Raw genomic sequence first — 16,111 nt, forward strand, 5'->3', positions numbered from 1 at the left:
CTGGGCCTTGAAGCTCCACACAGCCAGGCCTGTTTCCCATTCTTTGTCAATAGTGCTTTGCCTTATTTTCAGCCATTAATGCAGGCCTCTATAGCCAGTTCCCCTCTCGCTTATCTTGCTTTATTTCAGTTGAATCGGATTTATTTTACATTTTAGATTCCATTTAGTTAATTTTGCTCGTGGATATAAATACGCAATGATGTGGGGTTGGGACTAGGGAACTCAGAGACTGAAAAATTAATTTCACCTCAGAAGCAAGAAAAAAAAAGTGTCAAAATGACCCGTAGAAAGATTTGCTAATTGGGTTTCTGAATCCAAAGGACATCAAAAGTGAAAAGAAACTGTGCAAAAACAGAACAGGCATGACATCAAGCAAGAGACATAAAATAATTCATATAATTCAATTTAACTTTCTCTTTGTTTGTCTTTCCTTTGCAGAAACTTGTCAAAGAATCCTCTCACCACTCTGTCATGGCAGCTCTTCCAGCACCTCCAACTCTCCGAGCTGTAAGTCTTCTTCCCTCGTCTGATTGCTCTCGTTGGCTTTTGTTTGTTCTTTATTAGAGCAATTTATCATTGCTCCCTGCACACTATCTGCCTCAATACAAATTGTCTTCACTCCGTGCCATTATAATTCCTGTCTTTGTTGTGCAATGCCTCTCATTTGTCTGAGCACATGTAAAAGACTACACCTATAGTCAGTATAGCGGCACTGTGATCATTTAAGTCATTTGTTGACTTAATTAACCCACACAAAGAAGATGTAATGGCGCGGTAGGAGGAGAGAGTCTAACCCCATTCTCTTGTTTGTTATGAATATTTTAGCCATCATTGTGTTTATGAAATGAGTTTGCTCTTTCACCACCAGTGAGAACATTGCTATGTCGACCCACTTGTAATGTACACATCATTACGTCTGTCAGCGCCGTCCATCATTTGAACCTTTGCCGTGCCTCCTGGCATAAGAAGCTGAGGTACAGCAGGATGTGATACAAGAGTATTTCAAGCAGGCCTCCTTATTGTTCTATTTTCAGAGGTAGAAGCAGGGCAGGTCCTGTGAGAGCACGGCACAATGCTGATCTGGGGTCGTCCTGCTGCTGCGCAATCCAGGCAGCACAGCAGAGGGAAAGCCCCGCTTACATTGACAGTTTGGTTTTGACTTTTGGGTGCACAGCTTACACTGTCACCCCTCGCACACTCAGGATCCGACCCATATTACACAACGCTCATTCTTATCTATCCTGTGTAGGAAGCACTTCACACCAGACCCCATACTAGTGCTACACAAGTGTCACCTCACTATGGGCCCTCATCAGAGGCAGATGGGTCTCTGAATCCCTCTTTGTGCCTGTTATTTGGTTGTGAATTTCATTCTTCGCTGGATTGTAGAAGTTCTGAACTCACCAGCTGTCCAATTCTGCTTTTTAGGAGTGAGTCTGGCTTTTAGCTTGTCTTAATGCTGCTGCTGCTGCCGCTGCAGTGTCTAAGCCTTGTATCCCCAGCTTCCTTATGTCCAGTATTTATGTAAAACAATCAGTGGGGGAAAAGGTATTCAGATCTTTACTTCACAACACTACAGATCAAAATACAGTATAACTAAATACGCTGTTTCAAATATTTAATGTTATAGAAAAAGACCTAGTTTGACTAGATGTGACACCAGGTCTGCAGAGGCTCTGAGTTAAATGCAGAAGTCTTAAGTGAAGGTGTTCATTAAGCAGTTTGGCTCCTATCATTTTGTTATATTATCATAAAACTTAAGCACTGGATCATTGTATGAATGTATAAACAGCATTTTAAACTGGAGGTGGTGGAAAAACACGAAGGACATGTGTTACTTTTTCCACCACTGAATATATTATATAGTGCAAGTTTAATTTCACACTTTGATACAAGAAAAACAAGATCAGAGCCATTTTGTCCTGTAGAGGCACACAGCAGTACAGTAGTGGAGTTAAATGGCCGCACATTCCTCGACAGACTTCATCACATGCGCCCAACTAAAACAACAAGGACAGATCTTTCCTTCACCGACTCACCATTACAGCTCACAGAGCACGATTTGCTCTGATGTGCAATCCTGTTTCTTCTTAAGCAACCATTTTAGATGCATACAAATGGTGTCTTTGTTGTTCTACATAAAAAGCAGGGCCAGAGTGATGCCTGTGTCTCCTAGTGAATGCTGATGAGGAGTGAGGGTTTATGTCTATTCCATTTGGTGTGTTTGGTTAAGAGGTGTCAGTTAGAGTGGCGTGGCGGCACAGACGTGGGCCGAGGCGTTATGTAAGAAGGAAGCCATGTGGAATCAGGCCTCGCTAATAGGAAATGAGTCACTCTATCATGGGCAGAGTCTGCGCCGTGGCCCTGACATCATTACTTTCTTTGCTGTGTCTATGTGCTCACCCAAACCGCATTAGCTTGATGAGTGCCAATCATTCAATCACGCCAAATGAAGCGTGCTCACCGGTGGCGATTGCTTTTAATTATCAGAATAAAACACAATGCTGTATCAATGGTAGCCTGCTCCTGAACCCCACCGACATTATGTAAAGAGAAGAAGATCAAACCAGCTGAAATAATTTCCGTTTTATGTGACGAAAGGAGAGCATGGCCCTATGCCATGGCGCTGTCGCTACACCGTGTTATCTCAGTCACTCTAGGCACTGTTATTGTAATTGTAGTACATTTTTTATAACAATGAAAGAGCACCAATTTCAAAGCTGCAACACTGTGAAAGTGACCTGCGAGGAAGAGGAAATGTACAAATAGTTTTTTTTCAAAACTGGAATTACGCTGAAGGCTCTTCAAATACTGTTTTCATTGATTCATTCATTGTATATTTCATTTAAGTCCATAGTTTTATTACACCAGTACTTAATTCTACTCTAAAATTACTTCAGCAACTTTCTGTGGAAAATTTACATTTGAGAAATGAAAATTAGGTGGTGGTGTTGGTGGTGGTGGTGGTGGTGGTGGTTGCACACTATGGCACAGAGAAATTACTATTAAGAAAGGAAAGTAATTTATACATATCAAACATGCTGAACAAAAGGTAGTGAGAGCAGAGGTCCTGCTTTAATCACCATGAAACAACATGCGTTTTAATCTGAGCACTGTGATTGGCCGCGTTTTGAATTAAACGCTACATTTCCTGCTTTTAAGTGCTGCTTCACACATAATTAATTAGGTGTAAAACATGTTATACTTAATAAAAAGAGGTGTGCGACCATTACAGAACCGTTTATTCAGCCGCTTTAACATGAGCGCTGGACCTCTTTGTTAACCTCACTGAGCCAGTGAGAGTGTGTGGTCCAGTGCTCACACTGTCCACTATCCACTCCGCAGGTCAAATCAGCCCTGGGAACAACAGTCCTCCTGTATGATGAGGCAACAGTTAAAAGTGAGGAGGAACTAGTACTTCCTATCATTAAGTCTGTTTTTCCCTTATCAGACGCTCCTTATCAAGCCTAGTGAAGTGCAACTGCAAAACAGTTGCTTTGTGTAGCAGGTTGGTTGAACAGATATTGCACACTCCTTGCAATATCTTAATATCAGTGACAAAGACAATACTATCAGTGAAATCTCAATAATCTCAAGTCTTTTGTGGCTCCTGTGAAAAGGCCCCAACGTCACACTGAAGCTCTACAATACCGTGTGCTGTGTGCTGCCTCTGGATGAGACACAGATAATCGGCTCTGCCTCTTTGTCTGTGTGCCCTTTAGCCAAAGGACCAGAGCTACCGCAGTGTGGTGCACGGCCCGGCCAATCACGAGCCTGCGAACGGCAGCAGGATGAATGGGGCGGCTAAATGCTAAATCTGCTGCTGTGGCTTCCAGGGTGATATTATTGGAGATTGTTTGAAGCCCAGTTAGCAGCAGTCACCGATACCGCCGTTTTCGAGGAAGCTCATCGCGCCTGGGCCACAAAAAGAGGAAAATACTCCCCTTCTTTAGCAACTGAAACGATCTGCCTGCGGCAATGTGCATCTCGAATCCCTTTATTCTGTTAGCACTTCTTTAATCCCAGCTCTCTGGGAAGCAGGGGCCGACACAAAGTCAAACATTTACGCCTCTCCTTGCAAAATGGATTTTTCTTTGAATATGGATGAAATATGAATAGATCAAACCTGTAATCTTCTGATATGACTGCCAGTGGATTAGGATGAATTAAACATTACATTTCTAAAGGCTGCGTGACAGGTAAATGACTCAATTTTAACCTTCATTTTATTAGGGCCCAATAGCACTCAGGGCAAACTCTTACTGAAATACATGGCATTTACACTCTCTTCAAAAACATCAAAGACCCACTTGCAAAAGGAAAAAGGAGTATTAAAATGTTAAATGTTGTAGAAAAGACTGAGGTGTGGAGCAGCAGTGGCCCAGACATCCGAGAGGTCAACAGCTTAAGACCTGCATCTATGTAGGGGAAACAAAGAAGAGACCTTTTCCTGTGCACACTAGTTTAGTGAAAGCAGCCCCACTCACAAATACAATAACACGTCTTCCCATTATTTTTCAATGTTGCGTGTAATTTTCGTTTACTGGAATAATTAGTCAAATGTGAGTAAGCCTACATGTACTGTGAGAAAAGCAGCGTTTACATGTAGTGATAGCTCACCATAATAATTACTTTCAGTCGTCAGAAAATGATTTTATTATCCAGAGAAAATGGTGCTTGGAGTAATTGTGCAGGGATTTAGACATGCACAACACATCCGAGTGGAGACAACAGATGGAACAGTCATTTCTGCGACAATATGATGGCGACAGGGATTTCTTCAGCTGAGGAGTGGAGCCTTCGCTTGTCCTACAAGCAGCAGTGGAGGGCATTATGGTCAAGAATCACCCGTGTTTGAACCTAGCTCAGGCTGTGCCTTAATTACAGTCGAGTTTGTATTCATGTATGTTTGGATGCCCTTAATCCTGTACTCTCTACCTTTTGACGTGACTTTTGAGAATTCAAGTCACTTTAGATTCTCCAAATGTTACTAAAGCCACAACAATGTCTCTGTGTATCGGTTTTAAAAGTTTGCCTCATAATGGGCAACAATGAAAACCAAAGTTAAAGTCACCCACTAGAACCATGATAATTCACACCTCTACTCCAGCAGGGCTTGATTGAAGCCACAGAAACACTGTAGGTAATGTAAGTCCACTATTCAGTCTCCTTTTAACTCTGTTTAACTCTCCTGAGAAACTAACTCTGTTGGTCATGTGATGCTTAGCAGGTTATGTTACAGCTGCCTGGTTTGGCTAGAAGTGATGTGAAAAGTTCCTCGTTATTATGCCACAAAGCATCCTGGGTGCTGTTATAATGTTCTAGATCTACAGGCTCAGAGAGGTTGTAGTTTCTCAGGGTGACAGGCAGATGGCTAAAGTCTTATTTATTTATTCATATAATGGTTTGAAACGGATAGTTCAGATTTTTTGTAGTGGGGCTGTATGAGGCATTTATCCGTAGTAGATGACGCTTGGCACAGCCCCAGCTTGGAGGAGCAGGCAGGAGATCTGGCACAGGCGCTAAGCAATGTACCGCTGTGGACGGGGGCAGCAGGAAAACAGATTTTAGCGTCCTAAAAAAGGCCCACTTAAAAAAATCAATATCACTCGAAGTGTAATTTAGAATATTTTCACGGGTTTACATTGCTGTTAGACACCTTTTCTGATGGGGAACGGAAGATGTTATCTCTTTTCTTTGCATGCTGATGGTGCCACCAGACTGCATTGACAAAAACAGTCATTTTACCTGGAAGAACACGGGAGTTGCGCACAGAAGTGCGAGGTAAAATTACAGCTTTCGTCAATAGAGTCTGGTGGCTTGCCTGCAAGGTAAAGCAGTGAAAATATTCTAAATATAGTGTACACTTAAACCGGCATAGATCTTTATTGGTAGGACTCTTTTTAGGTGACTAAAATACATTTTTCTGCTGCCCCTAAACTGGGGGTGTGATGACTGAAATCTAGGCCTTCAGTAAGAATATATACTATGAATACACACTAAAACGCCTCTCAAAACACCTATCCTCCAAAAGTATCTAATTCCCTGCTGAAATCTTTGACTGTGAAGACAAAAATTGCCTTACTCTCCTGCACACTTCGTCCATTTTCCTTCCTGGAGCCTTTCCTGACCTGACTCGGGTGTCCCTTCTCCTCTGTATGATTGCAGTGCAGGTGGTGTTGTCGATAAGCCAAAGTCAGGTCTGGCTCCTCAGACAAAAAAAAAAAAAAAAAAAGGAATAGTGTCTTGAAAAAACAGAGAGAAAAAGTGAGAGAGCCTGCAGGGACGCTGACTGGCCAAGTGGCTGCAACCTTACAGAGAAGCAGTGATGGGACAAAGCGGTGATTTATTTACTTGCAGCGTACCGCTTTATCCATGACATAAGCAAAAGATTCAGCGTGTGAGAATGATGGAGCCGGTCCAGCGACAACCAGAAGTGTGGTGAAGCAATGATACACACTAAGTGCAAGTGTGGTAAAAGCAACTGTTAAGGAAATTTAGCAGGATCAGGGGAGATGCTCATGCTGTAAAAGCTCTTGCTGACGAGAAGAGTAATAAATTTGACATCGGTTCAGTCAATTCTCTGTTTTTTTTCCCCATCTTTATTCCCTCTGATTGATTTATACTATTCTCTCTCAGAACTATAGTCTCTGCCCTTTTTGCTGTACAACAAAAACCGAGCATGATTTGAGATCTCTGACGGAAGAGGTGCAACGCTGCAGCAGTGATGGAGCAAACATGCAGCAAAAATGAGACCAGTTCACGGCTACATCTGTTCATTCAGCCTGCTGCCCATGAATAGTTTACCGACTGTCAATCAACCGCTTCAAGGCTGTGGAATCCAATCTGATGGCGTGACAGCTAGATTATCTCTTTTCCATGCTATAATAATAATGACAGTAGTGGTCACACCGTTTGATTGACAAGTGATCTATGGGAAGTACAGTGCAGAAACACAACAGCAACAAGTGCTTTGCATCAAAGACAGAAATCACAAAAAAATGATGGAGAGATGTTATTAAAGAACAAGCGACAAAATGGATTTATATATGCCGTCGCAAACCTTGCCCTTAGTTACTGTTGCTATGCCTGTCAATCTTTAGTTTTGAATATGGAGCATAAAGAGTTCACCGTGATAAACCAGCACCTTGCCAGTGTGTGGCCTCCCCAGAAGAGCTTCACCCAGACAGACATACAGTAGATGTATACACATGCAAGCATAAGGAGATCTACAGTATGTGCATGGTCAAGTTTGATATAGAAACAAGCTTAAACACGATCTAAACCGAAAGTATCAGATCAAAACAGGTTGAACACAATTAAAAGCTAAAGAATAAAAGCACCAACAGACTGACGGTCTCTGGCAGGCTATGAATAGTGCACAGCCACGGTGGGAGGATCTGTGGGGCTGGGTGAGGCTATAAGGGGTCGGAGATGTATGCATGGGTGAGACCATGGGGAGATATGTAGACAAAGAAATGCATTGTGAAGTTTGCCCTGAGGAGAGCCACTGTCAGGATGCAAGGAGAGGGGCCACATGGACTTAGCATAGCATCCTACACTGTTACTGACATAACATCTCATAATAATGTATTTAGCTAATAAAATATGTCTTAACTTCCATTGGAGGTAAAGCTAGCTTACTGGTAAGTAAGTCTTTTTTTCCTCATTAATATGCATTAACATCTGGCTATGCTCTACTGTAGTAGATGTAGTGTGACGAGCAGAGCTACTAACTACACATCTCTCTGCTGAATTCCCACAAAGCATCAGAGGAAACACAACCTACAGTCTCACTCAGGATCAGTAGCACGGTGGTAAAATGTGCCAAATAAGGGCGGTTTATTAAACACACAGGATTTAAAAGCCTAAAATAATTCCCGACAAGAGCATAAGGAGAGAAAGCCGCACATCCAAGCTGAGATCAAAGCGCGCGAGCAACAATGCGGTATATAGCTTATTGTTGCATGTGATCCACGGCTCCTCAGCTAAAGCACCTGTGTGTACATTTCCCAGAAAAACAGCCTCCGGTGGTGATCATTAGCTCTGCTCTGGAGGAGTGGGGTGGATCGTTAGCCGACTTCAAGGAAACATCATGCTGTTAGCTCTCTGTATCTGGGGTCACACTGCTGTTTGCTTTTGTTCTCTTCTAAGTCTAATCTGCTCTCCTCCAGACATTTATCAACTTCCAGCTGTCATTTTTTTTTTTCTTTTGTTGTCTTATGACTTGTTTAGCTGGTAGAACTGTAAAATCACCACCATGTTAGTGTGCTGCACAGGCCAGGCACACGTTACAGACGCAGGCTTGCATCTCTCTTCTTTAAGCAATATCCTGCTCGTTTCTGTGCAGCTGCACGCTGGCCCTGATCAGCTCTGCCCAGAGGAATCGTGGGTAATGTATGGAGGTGGTGGTTCTTATTAACAATTAACATAATTACAGCATAAAGGGGGGAAGCCTGGGCCGCCCTGCTCTGGTGAGCTTTGATCCCTTGTGGTTCGACTCGCACAGCATTAAATGAAAACCTTAAACGGGGAAATTCTCCTCCACAGCGGCACGTAGGGAGCTACCTGTCTCCTCCCTGCTACATACACTGTTGTTTTCATCTTATACTGAATGTGCATGTGTTTCTAGCATTGCTCCATGTGATACGTTATTTCTAATGGCAATTTAGACATGTGACGTTCTTAGAAACTTAAAATTAGCAGGTAGCAATTAGAGTGATTCCAGTATTTTTAGCCTCACTATATTTAAATTTGACTGCTTCTGGGCCAAGAGATTGAGTATTCCACCATCAGAACGCGATTTTTTCACTCTGTTAGACTGGAGAGGCATTTGAAACACCATTTAGACCTTCATGTTGGGAAATAAAATGGTAATGCTTGATTTTTTGGGTCACTGATTCCCTAATAACTTCCCAAAACGTTTCCTGGAAGGAAATCTGTACTCTGGTCGTACTAATTACAGGGAAAATAGAGACAAAGTGCTGAGACAGTTATTGTAGTTTGGGTTTAGTTTATTGTGTAGGGTTTCTAAGAAGTGTTTTATTTCTAAAGGAGGAAATGCTACGTTTAAATAAAACTTGCAGAAAATATAGTTGAACAGCTAACCAAATAAATAAAACATTTTAGAGGCTTTGTTTTTGGTTCCTGGGATTCAACTTAAGACTCTGAATTGCCGCCTCTGACCATGCATGCCTGTGTCATTGTATGAATGATGAACGGCGTTCTGCCTGAGATAATACCTGAAAAAGGAATGTCACATAAATAGGTTGTTTACAACAAAAACCCCACCTGCAATGCTAAAATGTATTCTGTATCTCAATACATTTAGATTTCTTTCAATGTAAAGCAGCATTAGGTTTCTTTCTTTTCATCATAGATGGAAAACATTGATTGGAAAAGAAGAATAGTTTAATGAAGCGCCTTTAAAACCAATAGACACAAATTGCCGCAATTGAAGACCCTTTTAGATTCGATCTTATTGGTTGTTTTCCCCACATACTATATACCAAACAATGGGTGTGAATTTAAATGAAAAAGTAATTTGAGGCTTTTAGATTTATTCATGAAATTATTTGTGTTGTAGATTTTGACTTTGATAGTATTGGTATAAAAGGTCAGGATAATGTGAAACTGACTGAATTAGAGGGCGCCTGCATAAAATACCTGCTAATAATCCTAAATAGGATTCCTATGCAGGAGAAAAGGAGTCCATAATGCATAGATGTGCAGTTTTGTCCCTTCCTTGTAGCATACGACGTAGCTCAATGAGTACTCTGGCATATAGTGAGCATGAAAAGGCTCTGCACTAACTATAGTATCAGATCCAGTGGGCACCTGATGATGAGCGAGATCCACCTGAGGAAATCTATTCTCATTATTTTATATGGCATGGTGGATGAGGCGCATACATTATTCATGCTTTCTGCAATATCTTATTGACCTCTGTCAAGGACATTTGGACAGACATTCATCTTGACAAAATTGGCCAATCACAGCCTCCAAATTGGACATATGCAAAATGCAGAGGTGGCATACAGTGTTGAATAATGTGGCTCTCTGCTGTGAGAATGAAGTGTGTGCACAGGGGAGCCTAATGATACCTGCCTGCTGCTAATACAGCCTGAGACTGATAGCCTGAAAACCGCTTTGACCTTTGACCTGCTCACATTTGAATGCCACAGCGCAGGCCTTCATTGTTTTTCTGTTAATTTGAATACATCCAGCTGTTATAAAACACAGCCTGCGGTGACTTTCATACATGTCGGGGTGTTCTGTGTGAGCAATCACCTGATTGTATTCCTGATTTCTACTATTGACACTGTTAATGACATTGATATTGCAAAAGAATGTCGCTAACTAGGTTGTGAGTGTTGCCAGCGATGGTGCCTTTTTCGTGCAGCTGAAGATTGTTCATTGAGGAGGTGAAGTGTGTGCACAGCTTGGTGGGAGCAGCAGATTGGAGTCGAAAAGACTAGAACTGAAGCCTTTCCTGTGACTTTAAAAATTCTACTTCCCAGGAAACATAAGATGGCTTTCATTCAGATTTTTTATGATGGTACTTTTCAGCTTATGTGGTAGTAGAACAACCATTCGTCTTGTAAGTACACTTTCTGAACTAGAGATAAGTCTAATAATACTAATAACATATCCTCTTGACATTATCAGTGTGAGTGATTACAAGGGAGTGTGTGAGCAGCGTTATAGCGCTGACCTGAGGTTATTAATGCGTGGCATTAGGCTGATAATCACACAGGATTGGCATGTTTTCGCTTTACTTCAAAGAACCAGACCAGCGTGAAGCGGCGGAGAAGGAAATACTAACACATCCATTATGCTGCTGTCCGTGCTCCACTTGCAGAACTCCACTCTACAGTCTGATTTTGATGTCTTATTTAGACAATTGCATAGTTTTTGCTTCCACAAAAATACAGATTGGCAAAATATTTTGCCGCACAGCTGAACATCACTGCAGGCTGTTCAGCATCAAAGATAATGAGTAGAAACCACTGTGGCTAAAAAGTTAATCCAGTTATGCTACAATGATAACGTCATTTCAAAGTCAGCTATAGATATGGCAGCTGTGTTGCTGCTTTAATGAGAAATGAATGAGGCGTCCTCGTTTCAGTCCATATGATCGGCTTTGGCGCATAAACACAGGTGCACCTGGACACACAGACCAGACACGTAACAAACGTTCTGCAGGTTTCTTTCCTTGGAAACTGGAGCAGATTTTGACGAGAATTTCCAAGAACTACTGGGAGCCAAATGCCTCATATTCAACCCTACAAACCATGACATGCTGCTAAATATTATCACTGCTTCTGTTGTTGAAGAGGCTTACTGCCTTCAGTTGTAAACTGCCGTGTCACTACAGTTTTATTCATGTTGCTGAAAATATGAAGTGAATGCAGCTTGTAGTTGTTACACTAGTGTTACTGCTTCCATTATTCGCGTGTTTTCTCGAAATAACGGCGTTGAAAGTGTTGTCGATGTCTGTCGTGTTTATCTGTAGGTGCTCGGTAGGTTTGTAAAGGAAATGATTTCAATGAATCCATGTGACTGTACAGTGCTAACAGTAGGTGCGTGTGGCCATGGCAGCGTGACGTCTCATGATGTTGGTTTGCTAACAAATATGCTAAAACCCCTGAGGTGTCAATAGTTTGAAGTTCAGAACACTCGGTGAGGTTCATCCTCAATAACATCTTTTACCAGACTTGTTGTTCGCGGCTGAATAACACTTGACTGATGTTATTTTTACCTCATGATTCTGTACTGAAGCCTGAAATCTCAGTAACTAGTCTCAAACATGTTCAATAGCCAAGAGAGCTTTCACATTTTTGTCAACACTTCAGACCAACTCCTTCTACCGCTGCACGTACTGCCTCTTTTTAAAACAGGGCCCAGACGCTGATATGCCTCATGTTTTGTGGATAGCTTTCTCTTTCTAGATGTTTTTGTGAGATAAACAGATGCAGATAGTAGTTTTGCACTACATCCCTAGTGTATGGAGTGACGTCAGGGTCAGAGTTAATAATGTTGTCTCTTAATTGTGTTTCAAGGCGTCTGGACGGCGTGGTGTTTGACTGTGGCTGTGACATCCGCTGGATCCAGCTGTGGCAGCAGAGAGGAGAGGCCGGGCTCCACACGCAACAGCTGTACTGCAGGAATGGAGCCTCCAAGATACGACTGCACAACATGTACATCCACAACTGTGGTAAGAGGAGGGGGAAGAGGAAGATGAGGAGGAGGAGGAGGGGGAGGCAGGGTGTGATCTGCTTTAAAAAAAAAAAATGAGAGATGGAAAAAAGAAGCAGCAGAGGAGGAGGGGGCGGCGGGAGTGAGGAGTGGAAAGGACAATGGCTGACGGAAGGAGACAGGAAAAGCAGGAGAAGTAAGGAAAGGGTTAAAGGTGAAACAGAGGAAGGAGAAGAGGAGCGGGGAGAGGAGTGGAGGCGGGAAGGGGAGGAGGTGTGACAGAGTTCAGAGGGTGAATCTGATGTGAGGAGCTGTGTGTTGATTCTGACAGAGGCTGGAGACTCTGCGGTATTATCTCCTGGTGGTGACTCATCCCTGTGACATCTAATGTGTTTGAGAGTGTGTGTGTGAGTGTGTGTGTGTGTGTGTGTGTGTGTGTGTGTGTGTGTGTGTGTGTGTGTGTCTGTGAATGTGTATCTCATTTCCTCCTTTGTACTAATTTTGTTACATTAATGAAAAGTGATTAATTGATTTGGTGTGAAAATATGTAGACACAGGCAGTGACAGGTGCGTATTAACAGGAACATACACTGTGTGTGTGTGTGTGTGTGTGTCTGTCTGTGTGTGTGTGTGTGTGTGTTTTCAGACTTACCAGAGATCAGTGTGAGCCACAGCAGCGTGTTGGTGATGGAGGGCGACAATGTGACGGTGAGCTGCAATGGATCCGGATCACCGCTGCCTGAAGTGGACTGGACTGTCAGCGGCCTGCACTCCATCAACACACACCTGGTCAGACACACACACACACACACACACACACACACTTACCAGACACATCCAAACAGCTGCAAAGTCACTGTCGTACTATTATAGAGACAATGAGATACTTTTTTATGAAGATACAAAAATAGAATAAAGGCCAAACGTTTTCTCAGGAGTTGGTCGAGAGTTAAACATATCTAAAGTAAAGACCCCAAACTATTTATGTAGTATTCTGTATATATGTTCTGTGTATTTACTGTGAATAAATGTATCAGACAGTATGGGACATTACTATATCGAATAGTGATGCAACCTTGTCTAAGCAGCATTTTACTGTTGGTTGCTGGATTTACGTCATTAGGTAATTAGTTCCAGTGGTTCCCAAACTAAGGGTCGGGCCCCTCCAAGGGGCCACAAGATGAATGTGAAGGGTTGTGAGGTGATTAATGGGAGAGAAAGCTCTGCAACATCAATTTATGTGAATTCTTTGATTTTTTTTTTGTGAAATATTGATTTGGCGTCTTTGCGTATTGAACAGTTATTCAGATGAAACCATCTGAGAAGTTCAGAGAAAAAAAAAATATTTGGAGCTCAAATACATTTAAAAACATGAGAAGGGACCGCAAGTAGGAGGGGTCCTAAGCCAAAGAGACTGGGAACCACTGGTTTAATCTTCTGTGAGCTTATGTTTTCTATATAAAATCTTACTCTGAAAAATATCTGGACTAATGTCCACCTTTATCTATCTGTTATTTCTTATCCAGTAAATCTGTGAACACAGTTAAAGGACTGATTTGTTTCTCTTGGATGAAGCTACCATGAGTAATCAAAGGCTCTTATTTCTACAGTAACTGCCAAAGTAAAATGCTGCATGAAGTATTTAGAAAAGTTAGTAACGTGCATGTTCTCATCTAAGATCATGATTGTATCATTCTGTATATAGAAATTAGAAAAATGAACATGGACGTTTTGCAGGTTGAGGATTCAGGACTTGTTGTTATGACAACAGCTCCAGATAAATGTTCAGTGGAGTGAAAGATCCAGGCTTGTATCCAGTCACCGACAGTCAAGTCAAGCTAGCTCACTCGCTCACTTACGAAGTTCAGGTTTAACCTGCTTCGTACAGGAGCTCCCTGATGAGCAACGCATTATAGGTTACCATCATGATCTGCCCCTGTTCAAAATAAGCTACTTTGGTGAGTGTGAGAGGCCTGGGTTGAACCCACAGTAAGCTGGAAAACCCGCTAATCTCGCTCCCTGAGACAGGCCCCAGGGATGCCACAGCAAATAACAACAGCAGAGATAAATAGCAAGGAGAGGGGGACTGCAGTTTCTGAAATTGCCGTGTGGCTGTATTTGTCATCTGTGTCTTTAATGCTTGCACCGACTTTACAGATGAAAGTTACCTCAGCCTCAGGCTTGATGTTTTGGGGTAGACGGATAACGTTGCTCATCAGGATGAGTGAAGTGTAGGGGATCCTTCCCACGTGAGGACAAGAAGGGAAGCACAGGCAATGTTTTTGTCTACCTAAAAGTGACAAGTTGTGAATCGATCAGTCCAATTAGCGCCAACATTAACAATATAACCCTCTTTAAATTCTTACTGCAATTTGAGCTCTACAGTAAGCTCAGACTAATCCACCGCAGTGATTAATTCCCCTTGGTATTGTGCACTCCTTATCTTCCTTTATTCCATTTCATTTAATCAATCAACAATTAACTTTGATTTGAATTAACTAAGTAAAGATTTAAACCCGAGTATTACATCATCATATATGCTTTTATCCTCCACATAACTAAACATCTGTGTCTCTCTTTCCCCACAGTCCAATGTGTACTGGCCGAACATCCACTCTATCAACCTGACTCTTTTCAACATCAGCCGAGATGACAACAACTTCCAGCTGACCTGCATCGCAGAGAACGTGGTGGGAATGACCAACTCCTCCATCCAGCTCAATGTACAATGTGAGTAAAAACAATGCAGGAGGGACAGGAGTGAGGAGAAGGATAAATTCAGGTCCACAGCAGACACAGTAGCTAATAATGCTAGTTTGCGGGGTCAGCGAGGGTTAGGCCGGGGTTAAATGTAGTGTCAGCATCTGTACTGGGTAACGACCTCCAGCAACCGTGCAATGATCTCTAAGAACAGATATCTGCATACGAATGCTGCATTTGTTGGAAAGGAAGGGACAAGACATCGGAAACAACCTGGTTTCTGTGTTTAGTTCGAGTAGTAACAACCAATCACATGTGAGCGGGCTTTGGTTGCATCCAGGTAACAGTCTCAGATCCCATCTGCTAGCGTTTGATGATGATTTTGCCTTTGATTAGCTGTTTATTATTAAAATGTATCTGCATTGCTGTGGATTAAATACTGATATCCATTATCTGGATATATGGCTACACTGGCCCTCACCCCCAGAGGCTAAACTGTCGTCTGTTGGTAGACGATTGTTCTCAGGATCAACCATGCATCAACAGAAATATCCACAATTCACTCTCCACAATATCTGTATTCTCTCCACCAATAGTCACGTTTCTCCGATTTCAGACCTGATTTTCACCGAACGCTTAAAATGTGAAATTATGTTGCTCTGTTGTTGAAGGCTCTAATCAGTGATCCCTGCTGGTGTAGTGATTACTTGGAACGAATACTTGTTGACGACCACTGAGCTTCTGGCTTACCCACACTGGAGCCTGTCAACTCGTCTGGGGAAAACCATGGTTTGGTAAAACCTGGCAGAGATTGGCACAAGCTGGTACGAGTAATCATCCAGTATACTAAATGACAGCACAAAGTAAAAATACTGGTATTAACTTTCAGTGAAGTGACATTTGAGCAGCCGACAGCTTCACTGTCAGTCCTCTGCCAGTCAGTTGTTTCGTATGGCACACATCAGTGTCCTACAGCTACTAGAAGTATTCGGTTGGAGCCAAGACAAGCCGGCCTGGCCGTGTCTAAAGCCAGTAGGTCTGCTGGCTGTGAATGTGACTGACCATAGAGAGGAGTTCACACCAGCCAGGTGTACTAATGTATGATAGTCTGTCCTGTCCACCAAAAATTATATTCATATGTCCTTATTTCATTTATTAGTTAATTTAACAGGGATGATACATGTTCGTATTGTCATCTTTAAATGAAGCTAAA

General features: G+C 42.3%; 1 protein-coding gene across 3 annotated transcripts in view; it reads left to right on the forward strand.

Annotated features, from left to right (window-relative positions):
* Positions 1-16,111, forward strand: part of ntrk3b (neurotrophic tyrosine kinase, receptor, type 3b) — a 154,627-nt gene that overhangs the window by 63,891 nt on the left and 74,625 nt on the right. For all 3 annotated transcript variants that reach the window (XM_070829017.1, XM_070829025.1, XM_070829034.1), the window contains exons 4-7: positions 439-507; positions 12,063-12,217; positions 12,845-12,987; positions 14,787-14,928. In XM_070829017.1, the coding sequence (XP_070685118.1) occupies positions 439-507; positions 12,063-12,217; positions 12,845-12,987; positions 14,787-14,928 (509 nt within the window). The remainder of the gene's footprint in view (positions 1-438; positions 508-12,062; positions 12,218-12,844; positions 12,988-14,786; positions 14,929-16,111) is intronic.

The sequence above is a fragment of the Pempheris klunzingeri genome, chromosome 1 (genome assembly GCF_042242105.1).
Source record: "Pempheris klunzingeri isolate RE-2024b chromosome 1, fPemKlu1.hap1, whole genome shotgun sequence".
Taxonomy (NCBI): domain Eukaryota; kingdom Metazoa; phylum Chordata; class Actinopteri; order Acropomatiformes; family Pempheridae; genus Pempheris; species Pempheris klunzingeri.